Source organism: Schistocerca serialis, chromosome 1, assembly GCF_023864345.2.
Source record: "Schistocerca serialis cubense isolate TAMUIC-IGC-003099 chromosome 1, iqSchSeri2.2, whole genome shotgun sequence".
Taxonomy (NCBI): domain Eukaryota; kingdom Metazoa; phylum Arthropoda; class Insecta; order Orthoptera; family Acrididae; genus Schistocerca; species Schistocerca serialis.
The window spans coordinates 559,819,350-559,842,412 of NC_064638.1; the positions used below are offsets into that span (position 1 = coordinate 559,819,350).

At 42.4% G+C, this 23,063-nt stretch overlaps 1 protein-coding gene across 1 annotated transcript in view; it reads left to right on the forward strand.

Moving 5' to 3' along the window:
- LOC126415640 (uncharacterized) overlaps positions 1-23,063 on the forward strand; it is a 98,897-nt gene that overhangs the window by 62,387 nt on the left and 13,447 nt on the right. The window contains exons 11-18 of the mRNA XM_050083448.1: positions 6,126-6,313; positions 6,399-6,627; positions 8,050-8,145; positions 12,487-12,674; positions 12,760-12,988; positions 13,244-13,339; positions 21,135-21,322; positions 21,405-21,633. Of these exons, the coding sequence (XP_049939405.1) occupies positions 6,126-6,313; positions 6,399-6,627; positions 8,050-8,145; positions 12,487-12,674; positions 12,760-12,988; positions 13,244-13,339; positions 21,135-21,322; positions 21,405-21,633 (1,443 nt within the window). The remainder of the gene's footprint in view (positions 1-6,125; positions 6,314-6,398; positions 6,628-8,049; positions 8,146-12,486; positions 12,675-12,759; positions 12,989-13,243; positions 13,340-21,134; positions 21,323-21,404; positions 21,634-23,063) is intronic.

The following is a 23,063-nucleotide window of genomic DNA, read 5'->3' on the forward strand; positions in this document are numbered from 1 at the left end:
AGAATGTTGTCTTCACGGGAGGCGGCTCATTTGAGCAGAGATGAAACGCAGGGTAGCCAATTGCGGGCTGTATTGTGCGTGACCAAACACTTCGCATTGAAAACACTGACGGAGCATCTTCATTGCCCCTTCAGAGTGCGGCCGAGAAGTCTAATGTAGAAGGAAACGCATGACAGTTGTGTTATGTGGGCTGCATGACAGCAGGCGAAATCTCTCACCACCTCGTCATATTTGGTGGGAGGCTATATTTACCTAGGCATCTTTAAGTGCTCACTACACGCCCAGAACTGAAAAGAGCAACTTGACACGATCGATGGGCCTACTAGAGACACTGTCCAACAGATATATGCAAAGCTTCATTGGATTTTCATTGTGGTTTCCATTTTGCGCCAAATCAGATCCTAGTTTCCGATGAGGCCTAGTAGTTCAGCCGTTTTGTTTATAAAATTTATACACAAACCTTTCTTGTGACTCTGTCTATCTGTTTCTGAAAACTGTGCCAACATTCTTTCATTAGTTCCTATGAGAACCCTTTACATACAAACAAAAAATGACAGCATATTTACAACATGTGTCTGCCCCCATAGCTGAGGGCTTGGTGCAGCTGACTGGCATCCAGAGGACATGGGTTCGATTCCTCCAACTGTCAGGGATTTTTCCTAGGTGGAAGACTGGAACAGGCTATACTCAGCCTTCCGATGCCAGTTGTGGAGGTAGTTAACCAAGTAGTTGCGGCTCCAGGTCACATGAACTGACAACGGGTGGGGAGTGGTGTGCTGACCATACGGCCCTCCACACCGCATCCAATGACGCCATTGGCAGAGGATGACATGACGGTCAGTCGATACTGACGGGCCCGCCAAGGCCTAGCAGTCTGGAAATTTGCGTACAATGTGATTTAATGTGATACGACCACATATAACTTATCGCAGATAAGGCAAATGCGAGATTGAGAGAATTGTCAGCACATGTAGTCCATCCACAAAGGAGGCAGCTTAGAAAACGCTCGTTAGACCAGGACTGTAATATTGCTCACCAGTCTGGCAAGCGCAATTTCTGGAGACAGAATTGATAATTGATTGGTAAAACAGAGAAGGTCCAAAGAACAGCAGAGTGTTTCGTTACAGGTTTATTCTACTCCAGAGCTAGACGCTACAAGAGAGGCTTTGTGAATCATGCTGCAGTTTACGCTTAAAATTCGGAGAGCTTCCATTCCTAGAGGAGTCATCCAATGTAGTGCCTCCTCATACGTACGACAGATAGATCATGAAGGTAAAATTAGGGGGAATCGAAGGAAAGAAGATAGGGTTCAACGGTCTGTCGACGTCAAGGCTAGTAGAGACGGAGCAGAATTTCGAATAGGTTTGTTTGAGATTGGGGGAGGGATATCGTCCATGCGCCTTCCAAGGAACCGTCCGTGCATTTGCCTGTAGCGAAATCGTGAAAAACTTAAATCTGGATGTCCGGAAATGGATTTAAACAGCCGTCCTCGCGCATGCGAGTCAAGTGTGCTAGCCACTGCGCGACCAGAAAGTTATGTGTCAACCAATAGTTCTTCGCCGCGTGGAGTGGCCGCGCGGTTTTAGGTGCCATGTACGGATTGCGCGGCCCCTCCCGCTGGAGATTCGAGTCCTCCCTCGGACGTGGGTGAGTGTGTTGTTCTTAGCGTAAGTTAGTCTAAGTTAATTTAAGTAGCGACCAATGACCTCAGCAGTTTGGTCCCTGAAGAATTTACACACATTTGAACAATAGTTCTTCCCGCGGACCGTTCGCGGCTGGGAAAGGAAAGGGGGACGTGACAGCGATGCAAAAAGTATGCTTCGCCACAGACCACAAAGTAGCTTGTGGAGAACAGACCTAGATGTAGTGTTGTTCATCCACGAAAGTGTTGTATGCACATTTAAAGTTCTAATCAATATTCCACCTTTTTAATTGAAGCAGTTGCAAGAGAAAAACTCGATTTGTACTTCCGTAAATTAAGTTTAACTGTGGTGAAAGGCAATGAAGAACTGGCAGCTATTGGGTCCCATCTTTTTGAGCAACGGCAATTCAACAAGCTGCGTTTCCTAAGCTCAGTAAGCTTAGTACGATAAACCGATTAAAGCTTATCGGAAAATACTGTCGATACACGTACACTGAGGTGACAAAAGCCGTGGGATTGCACACATGCAGATGACAGTAGTATCGCACACACAAGGTATAAAAGGACAGTGTACAGACGGAGATGTAATTTGTACTCAGGTGATCCATGTAAGAAAGTTTCCTACGTCATTATGGCCCCACGTCAGGAATCAACAGATTTTGAACGCGGAATGGTTCAAATGGCTGTGAGCAGTATGGGACTTAACATCTGAGATCATCAGTCCCCTAGAACTTCGAACTACTTAAACCTAACTAACCTAAAGACATCACACACATCCATGCCCGAGACACGATTCGAACCTGCGACCGTAGCGACCGCGCGTTTCCAGACTGAAGTGCCTAGAACCGCTCGGCCACAGCGGCCAGCTGCGGAATGGTAGTTGGAGCTACAAGCATGGGACATTCCATTTCAGAAATCTCCAGGGAATGCAATATTCTGAGATTCACGGTATCAAGAGTGTGCCGAGAATACCCCATTTCAGGTATTACCTCTCATCACGGACAAAACAGTGGCCGAAGGCCTTCACTTAACGACCCTGAGCAGCGGCGTTTACATGTTAATAGCACAGCAACACTGCGTGAAATAACCGCAGAAACCGATTTGGGACGTACGACGAATGTATCCGCTAAGACAGTGCGGCGAAATGTGACGTTAGCGGGCTATGGCGGCAGATGACCGACGGGAGTGTCTTTGCTAACAGCACGACATCGCTTGCAGCGCCTCTCCTTGACTCATCACCATGTCGGTTGGACGCTACACGACTGGTAAACGTGACCTGGTCAGATGAGTCACTATTTCAGTTGGTAAGAGCTGATGGGAGGCCGCGGGTGTGGCGCTCATCCACGAAGCCATGGACCCAAGTTCTCAACAAGGCACTGTGCAAACTGGTGGTGGCTCCATAATAGTGTGCACTGTCTTTACTTGGATTAGAATGGGTCCTCTGGTTCAACTGAGACGACCATTGACTGGAAACAGTCATGTTAGGCTGCTTGGAAAACATTTCATGTCCTCCTTGCTCCGTTCGTCTTTGGTTATCTTGCTGCCTAGGTAGCAGGAATTCCTTAACTTCATTTGCTTTGTGATCATCAGTTTTGATGTTAAGTTGCTCGCTGTACTAATTTCTGCTAGCTCTCGTTACTTTCGTCTTTCTTCGATTTACTCTCAATCCATATTCTTTAGTCATTAGACTGTTCATTCCATTCAGCAGATCATATAATTCTTCTTCACTTTCACTCGGGATAGCAATGTCGTCAGCGAATCGTGTCACTGATATCCTTTCACTTTGAATTTTAGTTCCACTCCTGAACATTTCTTTTATTTCCATGATTGCCTCTTCGATGTACAGATTGAACAGCAGGGGTGAAAGACTGTATCCTCGTCTTACAACGTTTTTAATATGGGCACCTCGTTCTTGATCGTCCACTCTTATTATTCCCTCTTGGCACTTTTAAATATTGTATATTACCCGCCTCCCCCTATAACTTATCCCTATTTTTCTCAAAATTTCGAACATATTTTACACTGTCGTACTCTTTTCCAGGTCGACAAAGCCTATGAACGTGTCTTCATTTTCCCCTAGTCTTGCTTCCATTATCAACCGCAACGTCATAATTGCCTCTCTGGTGCCTGTACCTTTCCTAGAGCCAAATTGATCGTCATCTAACACGTCCTCAATTTTCTTTTCCATTCTTCCTGTCCGTAACTTGGGTGCATGAGGTGTTAAGCTGATTGTGCGATAACTCTCGCACTTGTCAGCTCTCGCAGTCTTTGGAATTGTGTGGATGTCATTTTTCCGAAAGTCAGATGATATGTCGCCAGAGCCATACATTCTACAACAAAGTGAATAGTCTTTTTGTTGCCACTTCCCCCAATAATTTTAGAAATTATGATGGAATGTTATCTATCCCTTCTGCCTTATTTGATCTTAACTCCTTCAAAGCTCTCTTAAATTCTGATTCTAATACTAGCTCCCTTATCTCCTCTAAATCGACTCCTGCTTCTCCTTCCATCACATCAGACAAACCTTTACCCTCATAGAGGCGCCGGCCGCGGTGGTCTAGCAGTTCTAGGCGCTCAGTCCGGAATCGTGCGACTGCTACGGTCGCAGGTTCGAATCCTGCCTCGGGCATGGATGTATATGATGTCCTTAGGTTAGTTAGGTTTAAGTAGTTCTAAGTTCTAGGGGACTGATGATCACAGATGTTGAGTCCCATAGTGCTCAGAGCCATTTGAACCTCATAGAGGCCTTCAGTGTTGTCTTTCCATCTACTCGCTCTCTCCTCTGCATTTAACAGTGGAATTCCCACTGCACTATTAATGTTACCGACCTTGCTTTTAATTTCACGAAAGTTGTTTTGACTCTCCTGTATGTTGAGTCAGTTCTTCCGACCATCATTTCTTTATCGATTACTTCACATTTTTCATGCAGCCATTTCGGTCTTAGCTTCCTTGCTCTTCCTATTTATTTTATTTCTCACCGACTTTTATTTCTATATACCTGAATTTCCATGAACATTTTTGTACTTCCTTCTTTCATTGATCAGCTGAAATATTTCTTCTGTTGCCCATGGCTTCATCGCATTACCATCTTTGTACCAATGTTTTTCTTCGCAACTTCTGTGATTATCCGTTTTAGAAATATCCATTCATCTTGAACTGTAGCGCCTACTGAGCTATTCCTTATTACTGCATCTATAGCCTTAGAGAACTTCAAGTGCATCTCGCCATTCCATAGTACTTCTACGTCGTACCTCTTTGCGTATTGATTCTTCCTGACTAATCTCTTAAACTTCAGCCTGCTCTTCGTTCTACTACATTGTGATCTGTCCACATCTGCTCCTCGGTACACCTTACATTAAAGTATCTTTTGCAATCTCTGTCTGATCATAATGTAATCTAACTGAGATCTTCGCTTATCAGCCAGCCTTGTCCAAGTACGCCTCCTCCTCTTGTGATTCTCGAACAGAATATTCGCTGAAATTTATTACAGAACTCAATTAGTTTTTCTCCTCTCTCATTCAATGTCCCAAGCTCAGACTCCAATGTAACTTTTTCTTGTACTCCTTCCCCTTAAACTGCATTCCAGTTCCCCATGGCTGTTAGATTTTCATCTCAGTTTACATACTGTATGTCTCTTTCAATATCCTCATATAATTTCTCTATCTCATCTTCAGCTTACGACGTCGGCATGTATATCTAAACTATTGTTGTCGTCGTTAGTTTGCTGTTGATTTGATAAGGATAACCCTGTCATTGATCTGTTCACAGTAGTACACTCTCTGCCCTACCTTTTTATTCATAACGAATCCTACTCCTGTTATACCATTTTCTGGAGCTGTTGTTATTACTCTTGACTCATCTGACCAGAAATTCTTGTCTTTTTTCCATCTCAGGTCGATGATCCCTACCATATCTAAATTGAGCCTTTTTATTTCCCTCTTCAGATTTTCTAGCTTCCCTACCAAGCTCAAGCTTCTGACATTGCACGCCCCAACTCATAAAACGTTATGCTTTCGTTGGTTATTCAATCTTTTTCTTATGGTCACCCACCTTTTGGCATCCCCTTCCCAGAGATCCGAATGCGGGAATATTCCGGAATCTTTTGAAATGGAGGGATAATCACGACAGTTTTTCACTTGCAGGCTACATGTCCTGTGGATACATGTTATATGTCTTTAATGCGGTGCTTTCCGTTGCCTTTTACATCCTGATGCCGTAGATCATTGCTGACGCAGGTAGATATCATCATTAAATTTAACCTGATGGATAATCTTCGGTTTTTCTTACACACATAAAACAGGCGTACTGCAATAACAATGTATACAGGTGGGCGAACCAAGTGTGTTAGAGCACTGTAGACTTCATCACGTCGTTCCTCCAGAAAGAAAAGACAGTCTAAGGTGGCCATAGAAATTTCCGAATTTTGAACTAGCTGCTACCAAAGATTTCAAATGCTAACACAGCCATATCGAACGTTTTGCAGAGAACTCGTGGATCCTGTCACGGAGTGCCCAGCTGACAGCAGAGCAGGAGCAGCAGGTGAATGACAAGCTGGAGGCCCTGGGTCTGCTGAGGAACCGCTACATAGACACCCCACAGGATCCGCAACAGTGCACTGTCAGAGTCAGCACATGCGACAAGCCGGCTGCCAAGGAATTTGACATTTCTAAGGTAGCACCCGATGTGGCAGCTGCAGCCGTGTACTTCAGACTGTTGAGCTACTGCTGACCACTGTGCCTCCTGTATGTCTGTGCAGTATCAGGGCGTGTGGTACGAGATCGCCAGGTTGGGAGAGGCTCCGTTCGAGGAGGGCGGCCAGTGCATCACGGCGGAGTACACAGTGGCTGGCGACAACAACGTGACCGTACACAACAGACTGTTCAGCACGGCTGCGGGGGCCTTCAACGACATCATTGGCTGGGCCGAGTGGGACGACCCTGACTCCGGAGAGGCCAAATTCACGGTGCACTTCCCAGGCGTACCAGGTCAGTATCGTGTATTTTGTACGGGATACTGACTAAATCCGTTAACGACCTCAACGAAGTATTGAATCCATTATTGGATGTGTAACAGAAGTAGTTAACAGCATATAATATTAATGATGAAATAGCTTAAAATACAATAATTCTAAGAATGTTTCTACTTACAAGGGAAACTTCCCATCCTAGGCCCCTCAGATTTACTCATAAAGTTGCCCAGTGGATGGCCCATCAAGAACTGGGCACAGATCATGCATGAAAACAAGAAGGAAGTGTACTGAATTGTGAAGAAAGAAACAAAATAGGAACAGTGAACAGTCCAAGCTCAAGATGTATAACTTCGAGCAAATTGCGAGAACCGCGGCTTCGTGGTTGTGTGGCCCTGGTGTTGGACTACAAAGCGGGAGATCCGCGTTCAAACCACATGCATGCCCTTTTCTTCCACAAAAATTAGTACTCTCTGTTCTGTTTCTACAGTCTTGGTAGTTGTCGTATTATATATTGGTTATAAAAACTAGTCATGCGGTAATAATTTTTTTGCATCGCGCGTAGATATGATGAATGGCGACAGCAGGCGCGACATCGCATTCACCTCTCACAGAAGTGAAAACAACAAATAAACGGTTGTGAACTGCATTACAACAAAGAACTTCAAGAGTCAAAAACAGAACGCATGGGTCATAACATGTGATACTTGTGTAGAACAAATAGGAGGCACGCACGAGTGGAGGTTCCTGCCTTTCGCTTTTCCAAACGGGCGTGACACCACGGCACAGACACAAATTCGAATATAGTGAAATGTCTGTACGGAAAATTCAAGATTTTCTAAACAAAAGCAGATATGTGGCAAGAGTGAGATTTGAACACAGATTCCCCCTTCTAGTTCAGGACTATGACCACAGAACCATGACGCCGAGGCGATCGGGGTAGCCGCGCGGTCTTAGGCGCTTGCCACGAGCCGCGCGGCTCCGCCGTCGGAGGTTCGAGTCCTCCCTCGGGCATGGATGAGTGTGTTGTCCTTAGCGTAAGTTAGTTTAATTTGGATTAAGCAGTGTGTAAGCCTAGGGACCGATGACCTCAATAGTTGGTCCCATAGTAACTTACCACAAATTTCCAAAATTTTCCACGACGCCGTGGCTACCGAAGTTAGCTCGATGTTGCGCATCCTGAACTGCATCGTTCATTGTTTCTATTCTGCTTCATCTTTCATAGTTCAGTACGCCTTCTTCCTGTTTTCATGTGTGATCTGTGTTCAGTTTTACACGGGCTGTCCAATGGACCATCTTACCACTAAATATGATGGGGTTGTGGTGTGGAGTTTTCCTTGTTAGATGTAATTCAAGATATGCCTTTTTGGGTTGTAAGTTGTAGAAAACTGATATGCCTATTTCCGTGTTCACACATGACTGATTCTTCGTGTGTTGACAGTGACGGGTCCCTATTGGGTCCTGGATACAGACTACGAGACCTATTCGGTTGTCTGGGCCTGCAGGGAGCCTACAGATGAAACCTCCAACATTACAGGTAAGTATTTCCCCTTTAGTGTCCATTGCTGCATGTATCCGAAACAACTTGTTCCTCTTCTAACAGTATTGTATCATCGGTCGCTCGTGACATAAAGCGTTCCTAGTACTTGCGAAACATTGAGATCCCTCAAGTTTTCAAGAAAGGTTGTCGACTTGATGCGCAAAACACTAGGCTTACTGACCCGACGATGGATATTTGGATATTTTATGGTAATGTATTATAGCGTTTCTGAAGATCGATAGTCTCATCTGTAGCGATCTACATTGATTCCGAAAACAGTGACATATGAAAAAATTTCGCTCTGTCTCTCCAAGAGATCGAAAAAGCAGCAGATCATGGCCTGTTCCAAAGCATTCGTTACAGTTCCGAACTGTGGCCTAATGAACAAAATGTAAAACTGTGTTATTACATTGAAAATTTTCTATGAAACAAAATACAGCATGTCATTCTTTAGGGACATAAATCTTTAGAGACGTAAGTAATTTCGTACACACCACGAAGAACCGTTGTATACACTGTGATCGAATGTATCAGGACACCTGGCTAAAAATGACTTACAAGTTCGTGGCGCCCTCCATCAGTAACGCTGGAATTCAATATGGTGTTAGCCCACCCTTAGCCTTGCTTCCACTATCGCAGGCATGCGTTCAAACAGGTGCTGGAAGGTTCCTTGGGGAATGGCAGCCCATTCTTCACGGAGTGTTGCACTGAGGAGAGGTATCGATGTCGGTCGGTGAGGCCTGGCACGAAGTCGGCGTTCTAAAACATCCCAAAGGTGTTCTATAGGACTCAGGTCAGGACTCTGTGCAGGCCAGTCCATTACAGGGACGATATTGTCGTTTAACCACTCAGCCATAGACCGGTCATTATGAACAAGTGATCGATCGTGTTGCAGGATACAGTCGCCATCTCCGAATTTCTCTTCAACAGTGGGAAGCAAGAAGGTGCTTTAAACATCAATGTATGCCTGTGCTGTGATAGTGCCACGCAAAAAAACAAGGGGTGCAAGCCCCCTCCATGATAAACACGACCACACCATGACGCCACCGCCTTCAAATTTTATTGTTGCCACTACACACGCTGGCAGATGAAGTTCACCGGGAATTCGCCATACCCATACCCTGCCATGGGATCGCCCACATTGTGTACCGTGATTCGTCACTCCACACAACGTTTTTCCATTGTTCAATCGTCCAATGTTTACGCTCCTTACACCAAGCGAAGTGTCGTTTGGCATTACCCAGCGTGATGTGTGGCTTATGAGCAGCCGCTAGACTATGAAATCCAAGTTTTCTCACCTCCCGCCTAACTGTCATATTGCTTGCGGCGGATCCTGATGGATGTTATGGTCTGGATTGATGTGATGGTCTGGATAGATATCTGCCCATTACACATTACGACCCTCTTCAACTGTCGGCGGTCTCTGTCAGTCAACAGACTAGATTGGCCTGTACGCTTTTATGGTGTACTTGTCCCTTCACGTGTCTATTTCACTATGACATCGGAAACAGTGGACCTAGGAATGTTTACGAGTGTGGAAACCCCGCATACAAAAGTGTAAATAAGTGACACCCAATCACCTGACGACGTTCGAAGTCTGTGAGTTCCGCCGAGAGCCACCTAATATGAAAAACGAATGTCTTTGGGAGTGTCAGGATACTTTTTATCACATAGTGTAATTAAATTTCACTACATATAAAAATCAGCTTAATGCCTGATGCTTCGCTCGCGTAGATTGTGTGGACTCCACAGATTTATGTCGTTTTTCCTTAATCGAAATTGTGTATTGTTATATCCACAGATCACGTGTAAATCTACACACTGTGAAAACGATATATCTTGTCTGCGCAAACTAAGTTGCAGACAAAGTTTTTAGATTTAAGAAAGCATTTTTTCATACGAGATTTGCACTTTTTTGAAAATTTAATTGAATTTATATACTCTTATGCTTATTGTTTATGGCGAAATCGACAACCTAGGAACAGTGTGCCTAGTTAACTCAAAAGGATATTCCTTATCATTTAATTGCATTTAATTGTTGTATCTATTTCATTATCAGTAACGATTAGTTTGCGTAGTAATCACAGAAAAGTTATTTGATGAACATATATTAGGCCTACTGGAAACTTAATGTGTTAAAGATCCAATTCTTTTTTTATGGAATTCTGACAGCGCCCATTTGTCTTGGTGCCTTTTACATAGCTTTCTTTGATTTAGTTCACAAGTCGTAACACCTTCTAAACTTATTACGCTAATTAAGACCATAGGAGCATGGTCTTTTCCAAATGTATTTCTCACCAAAAGCGCTTCTGGCAGCCGGAGTCGAAGGTTTTTACTAATCCTGCCTGTTTCATTCTCGCGATGATATTTCCACAGAAACTATCATCTCCTAACACATTTCCTTATTTCTAACCGAGAAGTCAAATAGCAATTTTCATAGATTTAGATTCAAAATGTTTTAATGAAACACTTTCACAAAAATTTTCATCCTCCATTTCAGACCATTAGGGGTGGAATTTTCAAAACACTGAAACACGTATTTTTTTCTAATCGAGGAGCCAGATACAAATTTTAATAGATTTACGTTCAAAGAAGCATTCTTAGTGAAATATTTCCATAAAAACCTAATTGCTAGTTCACCATTGCTACGTGTCTGTGTAAAAGATAATCTTTCATCTTCCAGCATCTGCTAAATGCATGTTAATTTGCAAAACAGTCTCTTAGTTCAATATGAAATTGAAGCAACATCTATCTTTGTTCAATTTCAATAAAATTTTGGAAACCGCCAAATGAGTATGTCTCCCATGAAATCTATTATACCACTAATGTCTGCAGTAGTAACCAATCGTCATTCCATGATAACAAAATATGCCATATCATGTTATAGTGATATTAAGATATGAATATGGGTTGTTTACATTCATCGTATAGTACAATTTGAGAAGGTCTGGACAGTATCAATGTAATCAATGAGCGATTAGCTGTTTTGTTCTATTCTCATAATGGCGCCTTATGTATAACAAAAATATGGACTCTCTTAATGTAAATTTTGGTTGGGATTAACGTGTTTGGTGCTAGGCGTCCTAAAACAGTCGGTTTTGATAATCGATTAGAAAATTATATCACGCATTTGAGTAATATAGGGGTGGTTTCTTCATTTAGTCATTCATTCTGCTCAGTATTCATACATGGAGATAATAAATTTAACTACCACTTGTTTAGTTTATGAAAGTCTCTGGATAAAACATCTTAAAACATTCAACTCATTAATTGTTCAGACAGGTCCAGGATGTCGTCAAAAATCCACACATTTTATATTTTGTTGGGGGGGGGGGGGGCTTCTAACTGCAATACCATCACGAGATTTGCTTCCAAAATATATATAACATTTTGTACTATCTGTTATACCTATGGCATAGTGTCAAAAGTACTAAGTTAGAAAATAATTACCTGCAACCTTTTTATCGATGGTTCCCTAAGACACAATAATCAAAATAAATTTCATGAAATGCATTGCAGGCGCCACATCACTACATTAACCCATCTCAAAGCTACGCAACTCTTCTCTGTAAATTAAACATGTTTGACGCTACCCACTTAACTTAAAGAAAAAGGAGTGCTCTTATTCACGAAATTTGACCGCAGTACAAAAAAACTCATAACCTCTGTAAGCATGAAGTAATTTCTGATGAGCATATTGTATTAAGAAAACTGTGTAAGTGCGTAATTCGGAGACACGTCACGAACAGTTCACTTGATTAGCGGGATCAGGGTTCAATAGATCTAATTTTTATAGCTTAACTACAAGGCGGCAACGATGATCATTTTCAGAAGATTTATATTGCAGCTTGATAAAACATTACCGCAAAGATTATCTGTCCCATCAACCAATTGATACAGCGAAGTCTTAATTCGGCTCTGGATTCCGTAAAAAATGTGTTCCCTCTTAAAGCTCTAACAAAACTGGTACGCTACTCAAAGCATAATGGCGAGAGATTTTATTCAAAATACAGCCACTATCCTATCTGAGAAGTATCTGTAAATTTAGTATACTGTATTGCAACTGAAGAGGTCTAGACGTAAATACGACCATTAAGTTTAACGTGATTAGCAATCTACGTATTTATTCTACACGTAAAAAAGAGTAATGCAGTAGCTGTTTATACAGATGAGTGAACCAGCGTGCTAGAGCAGTGTAGAATACTTCACGTCATCAGCTTTACGTCATTCCTTCAGAAAGAACGGAAAGCCTAAGGTGGCCGTCGAAATTTCCGAATTATGAACTAGGTGATATCAAAGATAGCAAACGCTAACGCAGCCATATTGAACGTTTTTCAGAGAACTCGTGGATTCTGTCGCGGAGTGCCCAGCTGACAACAGAGCAGGAGCAGCAGGTGAATGAAAGGCTGGAGGCCCTGGGTCTACCACGGAGCCGCTACACGGACACCCCACAGGACTCACAACAGTGCAATGTTACAGTCAGCACATGCGACAAGCCGGCTGTCACAGAATTTGACACTTCTAAGGTAAGACTCGGTGTGGCTACGGCAGCTGCAGCGAACTTCTGACTGTTGAGCTGCTGCTGACCATGATGTATGTGCGTCTGTGCAGTATCAGGGCGTGTGGTACGAGATCGCCAGGTTGGGAGAGGCTCCGTTCGAGGAGGGCGGCCAGTGCATCACGGCGGAGTACACAGTGGCTGGCGACAACAACGTGACCGTACACAACAGACTGTTCAGCACAGCTGCGGGGGCCTTCAACGACATCATCGGCTGGGCCGAGTTGGACGACCCTGACTCTGGAGAGGCCAAATTGACAGTGCACTTCCCAGGTGTACCAGGTCAGTATCGTGTATTTTGTACGTGTCAATGGCTACATACATCAACGATATCAACAAGGTATTTTTTGAAATCTAACGGAAGTGACTGTCAGCACAGGATCTTGGATAAGCGATGAAAAAACATAATCCACATTATTTCTGAGAATCTTTCTGTTGAAATATACACCAGAGAAACTGCATTTTACATTACATGTTGCAGGAAACCCATATGTTCATTTTAGTGTCACACATGCTTGTTTTTGTGTGTGTTGACAGTGACGGGTCCTTATTGGGTCCTGGATACTGACTACGACAGCTACTCAATTGTCTGGGCCTGCAGGGAGCCTACAGATGAAACCTCCAACATTACTGGCAAGTATTTCTCTTTTAGTGTCCATTGCTGAATGTGTGAGGAACAATTTACTGACATCTTCAGACGCGAAAGTAACTTAGAGCATAAAGAAAAGGAGAGTTTCTCTATTTACGTGTCCTAATGGATAACGTCGGAAGTTGAATTATATTTTCGCAGATGATGCTGAGGTGTATAGTGAAGTCACAATGCGAGAAAATTCCAGCGAAATGGAGGTTGATGTACGCAAGATCCACACTTGGTGTAGGCATTGGCAGCTGTCTCGAAGTATCCAAAGTTAATAGATTGCTCATGAATATGCAGAAAGAGCCGTTATTTTATGATTACAGGACTTCGTAGGCACATTTATGGAGTACCAGTGGTCTGCCTGCATTTGCACCGGCAGTACTACGTAGTCATAGCCGGAAAACTTGCATCGAATAACGGTAATTTTGTTTACGGGTTACTGTGTTGAGTTTGATTAAAATTCAGAGAAGAACCGTAAGTAATTGCATACTAACTCCAAATTCTCAGGAGCCACAATGATATCGACAAAGATCATAGAAATTCCGCCAAGTTGCACGGGATATTGATAAACTATAAGCACAAACCTTCCACGTAAATCAGTCTACCTATCACTGAAAACTGTATAATAAGCCTAAACTAGTACCTGTGGTTGAACTTACATAGAGGCAGAACATCATTACATATTTACAATCCAATACAGTATGTTGTGATCTAAGACTGTTTAGACAGATCAATCTAATGTGAGACGAGCACATAAAATTATCTCAGGTAAGGCCTATGAGAGACTGCGATTTCGTGAGAGAATTTTCGGGATGTGTTATCCATCAGCAAAGGAGGTAGTTTACAAAACCTCCTTCTATCAATGCTTAAATATAGCTCTTGAGCCTGAAACCCAAACTGGGGCCGGCCGCGGTGGTCTCGCGGTTAAGGCGCTCAGTCCGGAGCCGCGCGATTGCTACGGTCGCAGGTTCGAATCCTGCCTCGGGCAGGGATGTGTGTGATGTCCTTAGGTTAGTTAGGTTTAAGTAGTTCTAAGTTCTAGGGGACTGATGACCACAGAAGTTAAGTCCCATAGTGCTCAGAGCCATTTGAACCATTTTGAACCAAACTGGGCAGGTTAGAGTAAACACGGAAGATACAAAGAAGAGCAGCATGGTTCAAATGGCTCTGAGCACTATGGGACTTAACATCTGTGGTCATCAGTCCCCTAGAACTTAGAACTACTTAAACCTAACTAACGTAAGGACATCACACACATCCATGCCCGAGGCAGGATTCGAACCTGCGACTGTAGCAGTCTCGCGGTTCCGGACTGAGCGCCTAGAACCGCTAGACCACCGCGGCCGGCTTGCAGCATGTGTTGTCATAAATTTATTCAGTAAATGTGAAAGGCCTCGAAGATGCGAAGCCAACTTCAGTGGCACACGCTGTAAGATAATCGTTGTGCACCGTGGTGTACTTTGCTATTAAATTTCCGAGAGCTTATGTTTCTGGGAGCGTCACCCAACATCTTGTTTCCTCTTATGTATTTTTTGAAAAAAGTCATGAAGATAAAACTAGACACATTGGAATTCACACGGACGCTTATCAACAAGTGTTCTTTCTGCATACCTTTCGCAACTGTAACAGGAAGACTTAGTTGTAATGGTTGTTCATCCGTGGATGAGTTGTGTCTACATTAAAGTTCTACTCAAATAATTACACTATTTTACTTTAGCAGTTACACGAAAAAAAAACTAATACGGACTTGTGGAAGTTCAATTTCCGCAGTGATGATCCTAAGCTCAGTGGGTTTATTACGACATACCTATCTATGTAACCTAATAACAAAATACCGCTACTGCACCAATATTATCTTCCTTGTTAACAGTTATAGACTCAAAGTAACCAGTATTTGTCATAAATTATTTTGGCTTCTACATTTCTTGACAGTCGTCGTAGCTAGTACAGCATAAATTTGTTACGAACCAGAATTCATCTGGCGAGCGGACAAACGAGAATTATTAAGCGGACTGGGATCAAATTGCTACACGCTACATACGTGTTTCAGAATGTTAAATCATCAATCCCAAACCTGACTCTCCCTTTTTCGTATACATATTTTCATAAACCCGAAAGAGTCTAAAAACAATGCATGTGACTGAATTTCGAGAATGAAAATTATCATGCAAACTTCCTGCTAAGGAAAACAAAAGTGTTTCTGGTAGAGTGCGTTACGTGGGGATACAAAAATAAAAGAAAAAAATTCGGAATAACATTGCCGTGGGAGAGCTTGCGTAGTGCGCATTTCTGACGCTAGGCGGGAGTACCGTAACTCATTGCCAGTTGAGAGCCGGCTGTGTTGTCGACTTGGCTTGTTCTGTTCATCTGCAATGATTGTTTTTGCTAGGGCTGTTTTGTTCTTGTTTCGTTTTTCATGACGGTAAGTTTAAGTGAACAACGTGCTGCTGTGAAGTTTTGTTTTCTATTCGTTAAAAATGCTGCTGATACTGTTTTAATGTTGAAAACAGCTTACCAAGATGACGCTATGGAAGAAACACAAGTGTCCAAGTGTTTTGCTCGATTTAAAAGTGGCGACATGTAGATTGCTGACAAACATCGTTCAGGACGTTCATTAACTGCCCGAATCGACGAAAACATTGAAAAATTTTAAGAGCTTGTGCTCACAGACCAATGACACACAACAACTGTCATAGATTACGCAAGTGTTCGTCGAAAAGGACCCGATTTATGAGAGACAGGAGACTGGTTCTTCCACCAGGACAACGCACCTGCACACATTTATTACATCGCCAAGGGACAATAGAAGTTAGTATGTGACATAAATTTCAGCTTGATACGTCTACTCGTTTCTGAAAAAAAGGGTTCTGAATCGTCGGACAGAATGACAGGCAGACAACAGAATGATCTCATAAGAGTTCCGTTTTCACCGACTTCGGTACGGAGCCCTAAATACTGACAGCGCTAGTGAACTTCGAAACGAAGGAACTGTAATCGGGTGCACCTATTAAATTCATCACATGGAATAATCAAGTAGCATTTGGGGCTTGCTGCATTGAATGAGGGCTCAGATATTACTTTTTACGACCCCAAGCATGGATAACGCTGCAAGTGTGTAGTTTGTAACAGGAAGTTAACACATACGCAACCATAATAAGTTATAATATGAGGGGTACCCAAAGAAATGGAATTATTGTTTGTTAGCTATATTTTTCAAATTTTTTATAAAAGAGCGTTATTCCCTTCAAAATACTCTCCATTACAACTATTGCAGTCAAAATATTCGGCCATTTAATGTGGCATATTTCTATACTCGCAAACTCACTCATAAAAACGAAAGAGTACTTTCCATTGATCTAGAATCATGAAATTTTGCAACAAGCAAGGTGTCACAGTATACATAAAGGAAAAAATCCGAAAATTGTTAATCTGTACTTATATGATACGAAAAATATACTTCCTTCTTAATTTGTTATGTGATTTCAGACTTGAAATTAAAATATCCCCTGAAGTCTTGAAATCTCCGTGGCTGATATCTCGCCAGTGTTAAAAAACCGTCGAGATCTCGCATACTGGGAATGGCTGCACTGTCTATACGCATAACCAAGTTTGTACAGAGCCCTGTTGCCCTCTCGAATCGGGCCAATTTTTGTAACTATGTGCAATGTAAATAATGCAGATCGTCATAGATAGGGATCTGTAAAAAAAAAAAAAAAAAAAAAAAAAAAAAAAAAAAAAAAAAAAAACGATTGACACTCACGACCGGCAACTGACATGTTTTTGCAGTGTTGCGAACCTAAGTGTCTTTGACATACTGTAAAATTAGAACTGTTGCAGGTCTACGTGACCTACAACAACGCCAACTCCTTCTTAAGTGACGTTTGACGTCCCTCTAAAATGTATAAAGTCATTCATCTCCCCTCCAACCTTAAGGAATATGATGTCACAAAGTAAAGTATAAACATGTACTTAATAATAGAATTAAGCTGCCTGCACTATCTTAATAAATACATAACCGATAACATAAAAGAGTTTTTCTGTTGCACGCTGAATTGGTTATAATGTATATTAATGTGTTAGAAACCACACTTTAGTTCACAGTTGTTCGGCAAACCTGTCTACCGGTGTACGAAAATGATATTAAGGACATTTTTACCCAAAATAAAAACGACTGACAATTTATGTACAATTTGTCTCATGTTAAATTAATTTTCGAACTGATTTCAAAACAGGTCATAGATTTTGCAAGCATGTAATATTTCCAAAGTACTCTAGAATTTGGTATTCAGCTGATGCTTGTGGATTACAGCGGAATGTGTAAAATGTAACGCTAAAATCTGTGGCACTGTATCTGTGAACGGACTTCATGCCTCACTGCAGCTTTCCATTTTCCACGACACAAAGAGGGGTAGGGTGGCGATACCATCCTCTTGGCCCCCTTGTATCCCCAGGAAAGACCTCCACTACTCAGTTTGATAGCAGGTTGAATGGAACTGGGCTTTGCTCGTGGGACTGAACATTGGCAAATCCCCAACAGTTTCTGGAACCGAAGACGAGATCTTTTCGACCAGAGTCTAGTCAGCTATCAGCTAGACCATCACAGGACGTGTGCGTATATAATACGATATCTTCTCATCCAAAATCTGTTCAATAAATGTCACTTTGCAAAACAATCTTTTAATTCAGTGCGAAACCTATGTAACAACTCTCTTCATTCATTTGAGACATAATTTTGGAATTAGCCAAAAGAGTAGGTCTCCCATGTGATCTGTTGTGATACTAAGGTCTGTTTCATATGGGATAACGAATTAAAGTGTTTACTAGATGTGAAATATGGATTATTTACAATAATCATACAATAATTTCAGAACGATTGGGTGGTTACAATTGAATCATGTAACGATCATTAACGTTGTCCTATTGTCACAAATATGTCTTGTCTATAAGAAAAAAGTGGACTCTCTTGATGTAAGTTTTGGTTACGGCCAAATGGTTTGGTGTTAGGTGTCGTGAACGACGCTGCTTAGATAATCTGTTATGAAATTGCATCATACACTCAAATAACATATTTTTTCTGAATTTGAAGGGTGGTTTCTTTTTTTATTCTTTTCTCCTGCTTCTCATTTAATTTTCTTATTCATTCCTAGGAATAATTAATTTCCATATCCTTTTTTAGCTTATGAAAACTGTCATTTAACCATTTTAAACCATTCAACTGACAATTTATTCAAATAGACCAAGAATTTCGTCAGTTGCTCACATATTTCGTTTTCTGGGGGTTTTATAACTAGAAATGGCAAAAAAATGTACGATTTATTGTAATACAAGCCCATTAAAAAAATAAGGAACAGACTTCAAACATTTATTGCTTCCAAATTACAAAAGATAGAAACACAATTCCAACGTTCCTGGAAAGAGAAAGTTATTATTTATGCATTCAATGTGAGCACCATGTGTTACACGACATATATCAAAACAGTGGCTCATTTCCTGACACACACCAAGCAGCTTCAACAATGCGAGGTCGCAAACTTTAAAGAGCGTCAGGCATAGGGGGGGGGGGGGGGGGGTAAATATGGGTTCGTCTACGTAACGCCACACACAAAGTCACAAGGTGTGAGCTCTGGAGACATGGGGGGCGATGGGAGGCGGCCGGCGATGAAGTTCATTTTCTGCTCTTCCTCCTCCAGTCTAAGGTTCCGGAAAGATGTTATTCAGGTAACGTCGGACGCGCTTAGAGAAATGAAGCGCAGCACCATCTAGTATGAAAATGAAGTGATCTGAGTCGTCTTTAAGTGAGGAAATAATCAGTTTTGAAGTGTGCCTAATAGGTTAGTTCTGTCACAGTTTTCTCCATGAAGACGAAAACGACAGCGCCAATGCGGCCAACACTGGAACGTCTACCCGCACTGTCCCAATTTTAAACAGTTATCTGTCCAGGAACATTGGAATTATGGTGCTACCTTTTGTAATTTGGAAGATTTAAATGTTTGAAATCTGTTCCCTCTTTTTGAATAGCCTGTATTTCTTACACATCTGGCACAGTCTCCGAGAGTCTAAATTCGAATACAATTTCCTGTAACCTTGTCGATAACTTTAATTGGATAAATTTCATTTGGTATGTTTCAGTCGCGACCTGAGTACGCTAATCTATTTCGAAGCTACGCATCCCTTCTCAACAAATAACTCACGCGCTGTCCACCCAACTTAAGGAAGAAAAAGCGCCGTTATTCTAGCAATTTTGCCGCAGTAAGAGCACTATCATAACAGTGAGAAACATGAAGTAATTAATGATGCATACATTGTATTGAAGAAGAGTGAGCGAGTCCTTGAAGCTGAGATACTCCTATAACAGTCCATTTGATTAGCGAGAGAGAATAGCTTTACACCTATAAAATTTGTATAGTGGAATCACAAGGAGAAACCACTGATCTTCAACAGCTTCACAAAATATCTTGATAAAATGTTACAGCGCAGACAGTCCAACTGATGCTGCAAGGTTGTAATTCAGCTCTGGATTCGGAACAAAGGTGTTCAGTCCTAAAGCTCCCACAGGTATGGTATACTAATAACGGAGAGTGGTGAGGTTCGAGTCCTCCCTCGGGCATGGGTGTGTGTGTTTGTCCTTAGGATAATTTACGTTAAGTAGTGTGTAAGCTTAGGGACTGATGACCTTAGCAGTTAAGTCCCATAAGATTTCACACATATTTGAACATTTTGAGAATGGTGACACACTTTATTCAAACTATAGTCACCATACTATTTGACAAATCCCATTTGTAGCCATCACAAAAATTGCTGTATCGTCCGAACAAGACACAGCCAGAGAAATAGCACCACAGGTGCAGAGATGAGAGCTGGCGCCAGTGCCATAGAGACTCTCCACTTGCGCGAGTTCCACCAACGCCAAGGGCGGCGCTAACAATGAAGATATCGACTTCGCCTCGGTCAATTGCCAGCCGAGTACAATCCGCCAACGACCGGACCGCAACGGACAGAAGCATACTCGGAAGATAGACGGGCAGCTCTCGCCCACTTGGTTATAGGTCATCGTCCAGATGTGACTGAGACTGGGAACGTGGTTAAGTGAACTGTTAGAAGTGAACAGACAGTTGTTGTAAATTGAAGTCTGCCTACGATTATTTGCACTTAAGCACTGAGAGCATTTATTTTGTTATATTACCAGCAGTGTTACAGACTTCATACTTCAACCAGTCACAAAAATAAGTAACCCTTCTAACTCATTTCTGTGACTTTGTTACTGATTGGTTGGAGTGTTGTAGAACCTTCGTTCTCCTATCCTGTTACCTGACCCTGGGACATAGGTGTGTAATAGTGGCAGAGAGAAATTGTCTTAGCTGTGTACTGAACCAGAAGCCGTTCAACGAACTCACAAATTCGACCTCCACAGCAGTAGCGACGAGGCCTTTACAAAACTGGCGATGAGAGTTTACAAAAAGAAATATATTGCAACTGAAGGAACTAGATGTAAATATCATTGCAGGGTAATATCGATAGCAAAATTAAATGTAACATGACGAACCGCTTTCGTATTTTTTCCATATGCGAAATGGGAGTAATGGAAAAACTTTACCTTCAGAATTTCATTCAGCTCGACAAACGAGCGAACCGAGTGGGCTAGAACACTCTGGTATTCATCATGTCGTCAGATATATATCCTTCCACGAGAATGAACAGATAGTCGATAGTGGCCGTCAAAATCTCCAAATTCTGAATTAGAAAGTAGCAAAATTGGCAAACGTTAACACAGCCCTTTCGTGCGTTTTGCAGAGAACTCGTGGATCCTGTCACGGAGTGCCCAGCTGACAGATGAGTTGGAGCAGCAGGTGAATGACAGGCTGGAGGCACTGTGTCTGACACGGAGCCGCTACACAGACACCACACAGGACCCACAACAGTGCAGTGTCAGAGTCAGCACGTGCGACAAGGCTGTAGTCACCGAATTTGATACTTCTCAGGTAACACCGGATGTAGTTATGGCAGTTGTGATTGTGGCTGTGAACAGCTACAGACCATTATACCTCCCGTGCGTCTGTACAGTATCAGGGCGTGTGGTACGAGATCGCCAGGTTGGGAGAGGCTCCCTTCGAGGAGGGCGGCCAGTGCATCACGGCGGAGTACACAGTGGCTGGCGAGAACAACGTGACCGTACACAACAGACTGTTCAGCACGGCTGCGGGGGCCTTCAACGACATCATCGGCTGGGCCGAGTGGGACGACCCTGAATCCGGAGAGGCCAAATTCACCGTGCACTTCCCAGGCGTACCAGGTCAGTATGGCGTGGTTTTTAAGTTACAATGGCTACATCCATTAACCACCTGAACAAGCTATTGATTCCACTACTAGATCTGTAACAGAAGTAACTGTGAGCATATTGTATTGAATAACGCTGATAGGATCTAACATACATTATTTCTGAGGATCACTCTATTTAAATGTAAAGAACGAAATTAATTTTTTTTGTACAGTTACTTATATGCTCATTTCAGTGCTCAAAAATCGTTGCTTCTTCGTGTGTTGTCAGTGACGGGTCCATATTGGGTTCTGGATACTGATTACGAGAGCTACTCAATTGTCTGGGCCTGCAGGGAGCCTACAGATGAAACCTCAAACATTACGGGTAAGTATTTCTCTTTTGGTGTCCATTGCTATATGTAGGCGAAATAACTTACTCCTCTTCTAGCAGAAGTGTAGCTTTGGTCGCAGGAAACCTGCAGCATTCCCAATGATAAGAAAAAAGTTCAGGCCAGTCCTTGCTTCAAGGATTTTTAGATTTGACAAAGAAAACCAAGCCTATTGAAGAATTTTTGAAGTTTCATGCTCGAGTAATATGGCATTTCTGCGGATCGATAATCTGCTCTGTAGGGATCAGTATGGATTCCGAAAGCAGATCTATTTCTCCATGAGATCGAGAAAGCACTAAGTACTGCCGCCCAAGTAGATGCCGTGATCCTGAAGTTAAATATTGCTCTTCCTTCCGAAATCCGTACTAGACCGAACTGATACACAAACTACGAAAGATCTAAAGAAGAGCAGCGTGTGTCATTACAGGTTTATTCAGTAAATACGAAGATTTCACGGAGATGCGGAGCCAACTTTAGAGGCAGACGCTAAAAGTAGGCGCTGTGCACTTTTCTATCAAATTTTCGAGAGATAATGTTATTGGAAGCGTAAATCAACATCTTGGATCGTCCTACGTTTTTATAGGAAAGGGTTATGAATATGAAATTAGAAACGTTCTTGATCGCACGGAAGGTGACCAACAAAATTTCTTTCCGCACACCATTCGCGATTGGAACGGGAAGTGTTGCAATTGTTTGTGGTGCACAAAGTACCCTCCATAAAGTGGCTTGCGGAGTACGTATGTAGATGTTCACTGAACCGCCAAAGAAACTGGTATAGGGATGTGCATTCAAATACAGAGATGTACAAACAGGCAGAATACGGCACTGTGGTCGGCAACGCCTATATACACTATGTGATAAAAATTATCCGGACACCCCCAAAAAACATACGTTTTTCATATTAGGTGCCTGGTGCTGCCACCTACTGCCAGGTACTCCATATCAGCGACCGCAGTAGTCATTAGACATCGTGAGAGAGCAGAATGGGGCGCTCCGCGGAACTAACAGACTTCGAACTTGGTCAGGTGATCGGGTGTCACTTGTGCCATACGTCTGTACGCGAGATTTCCACACT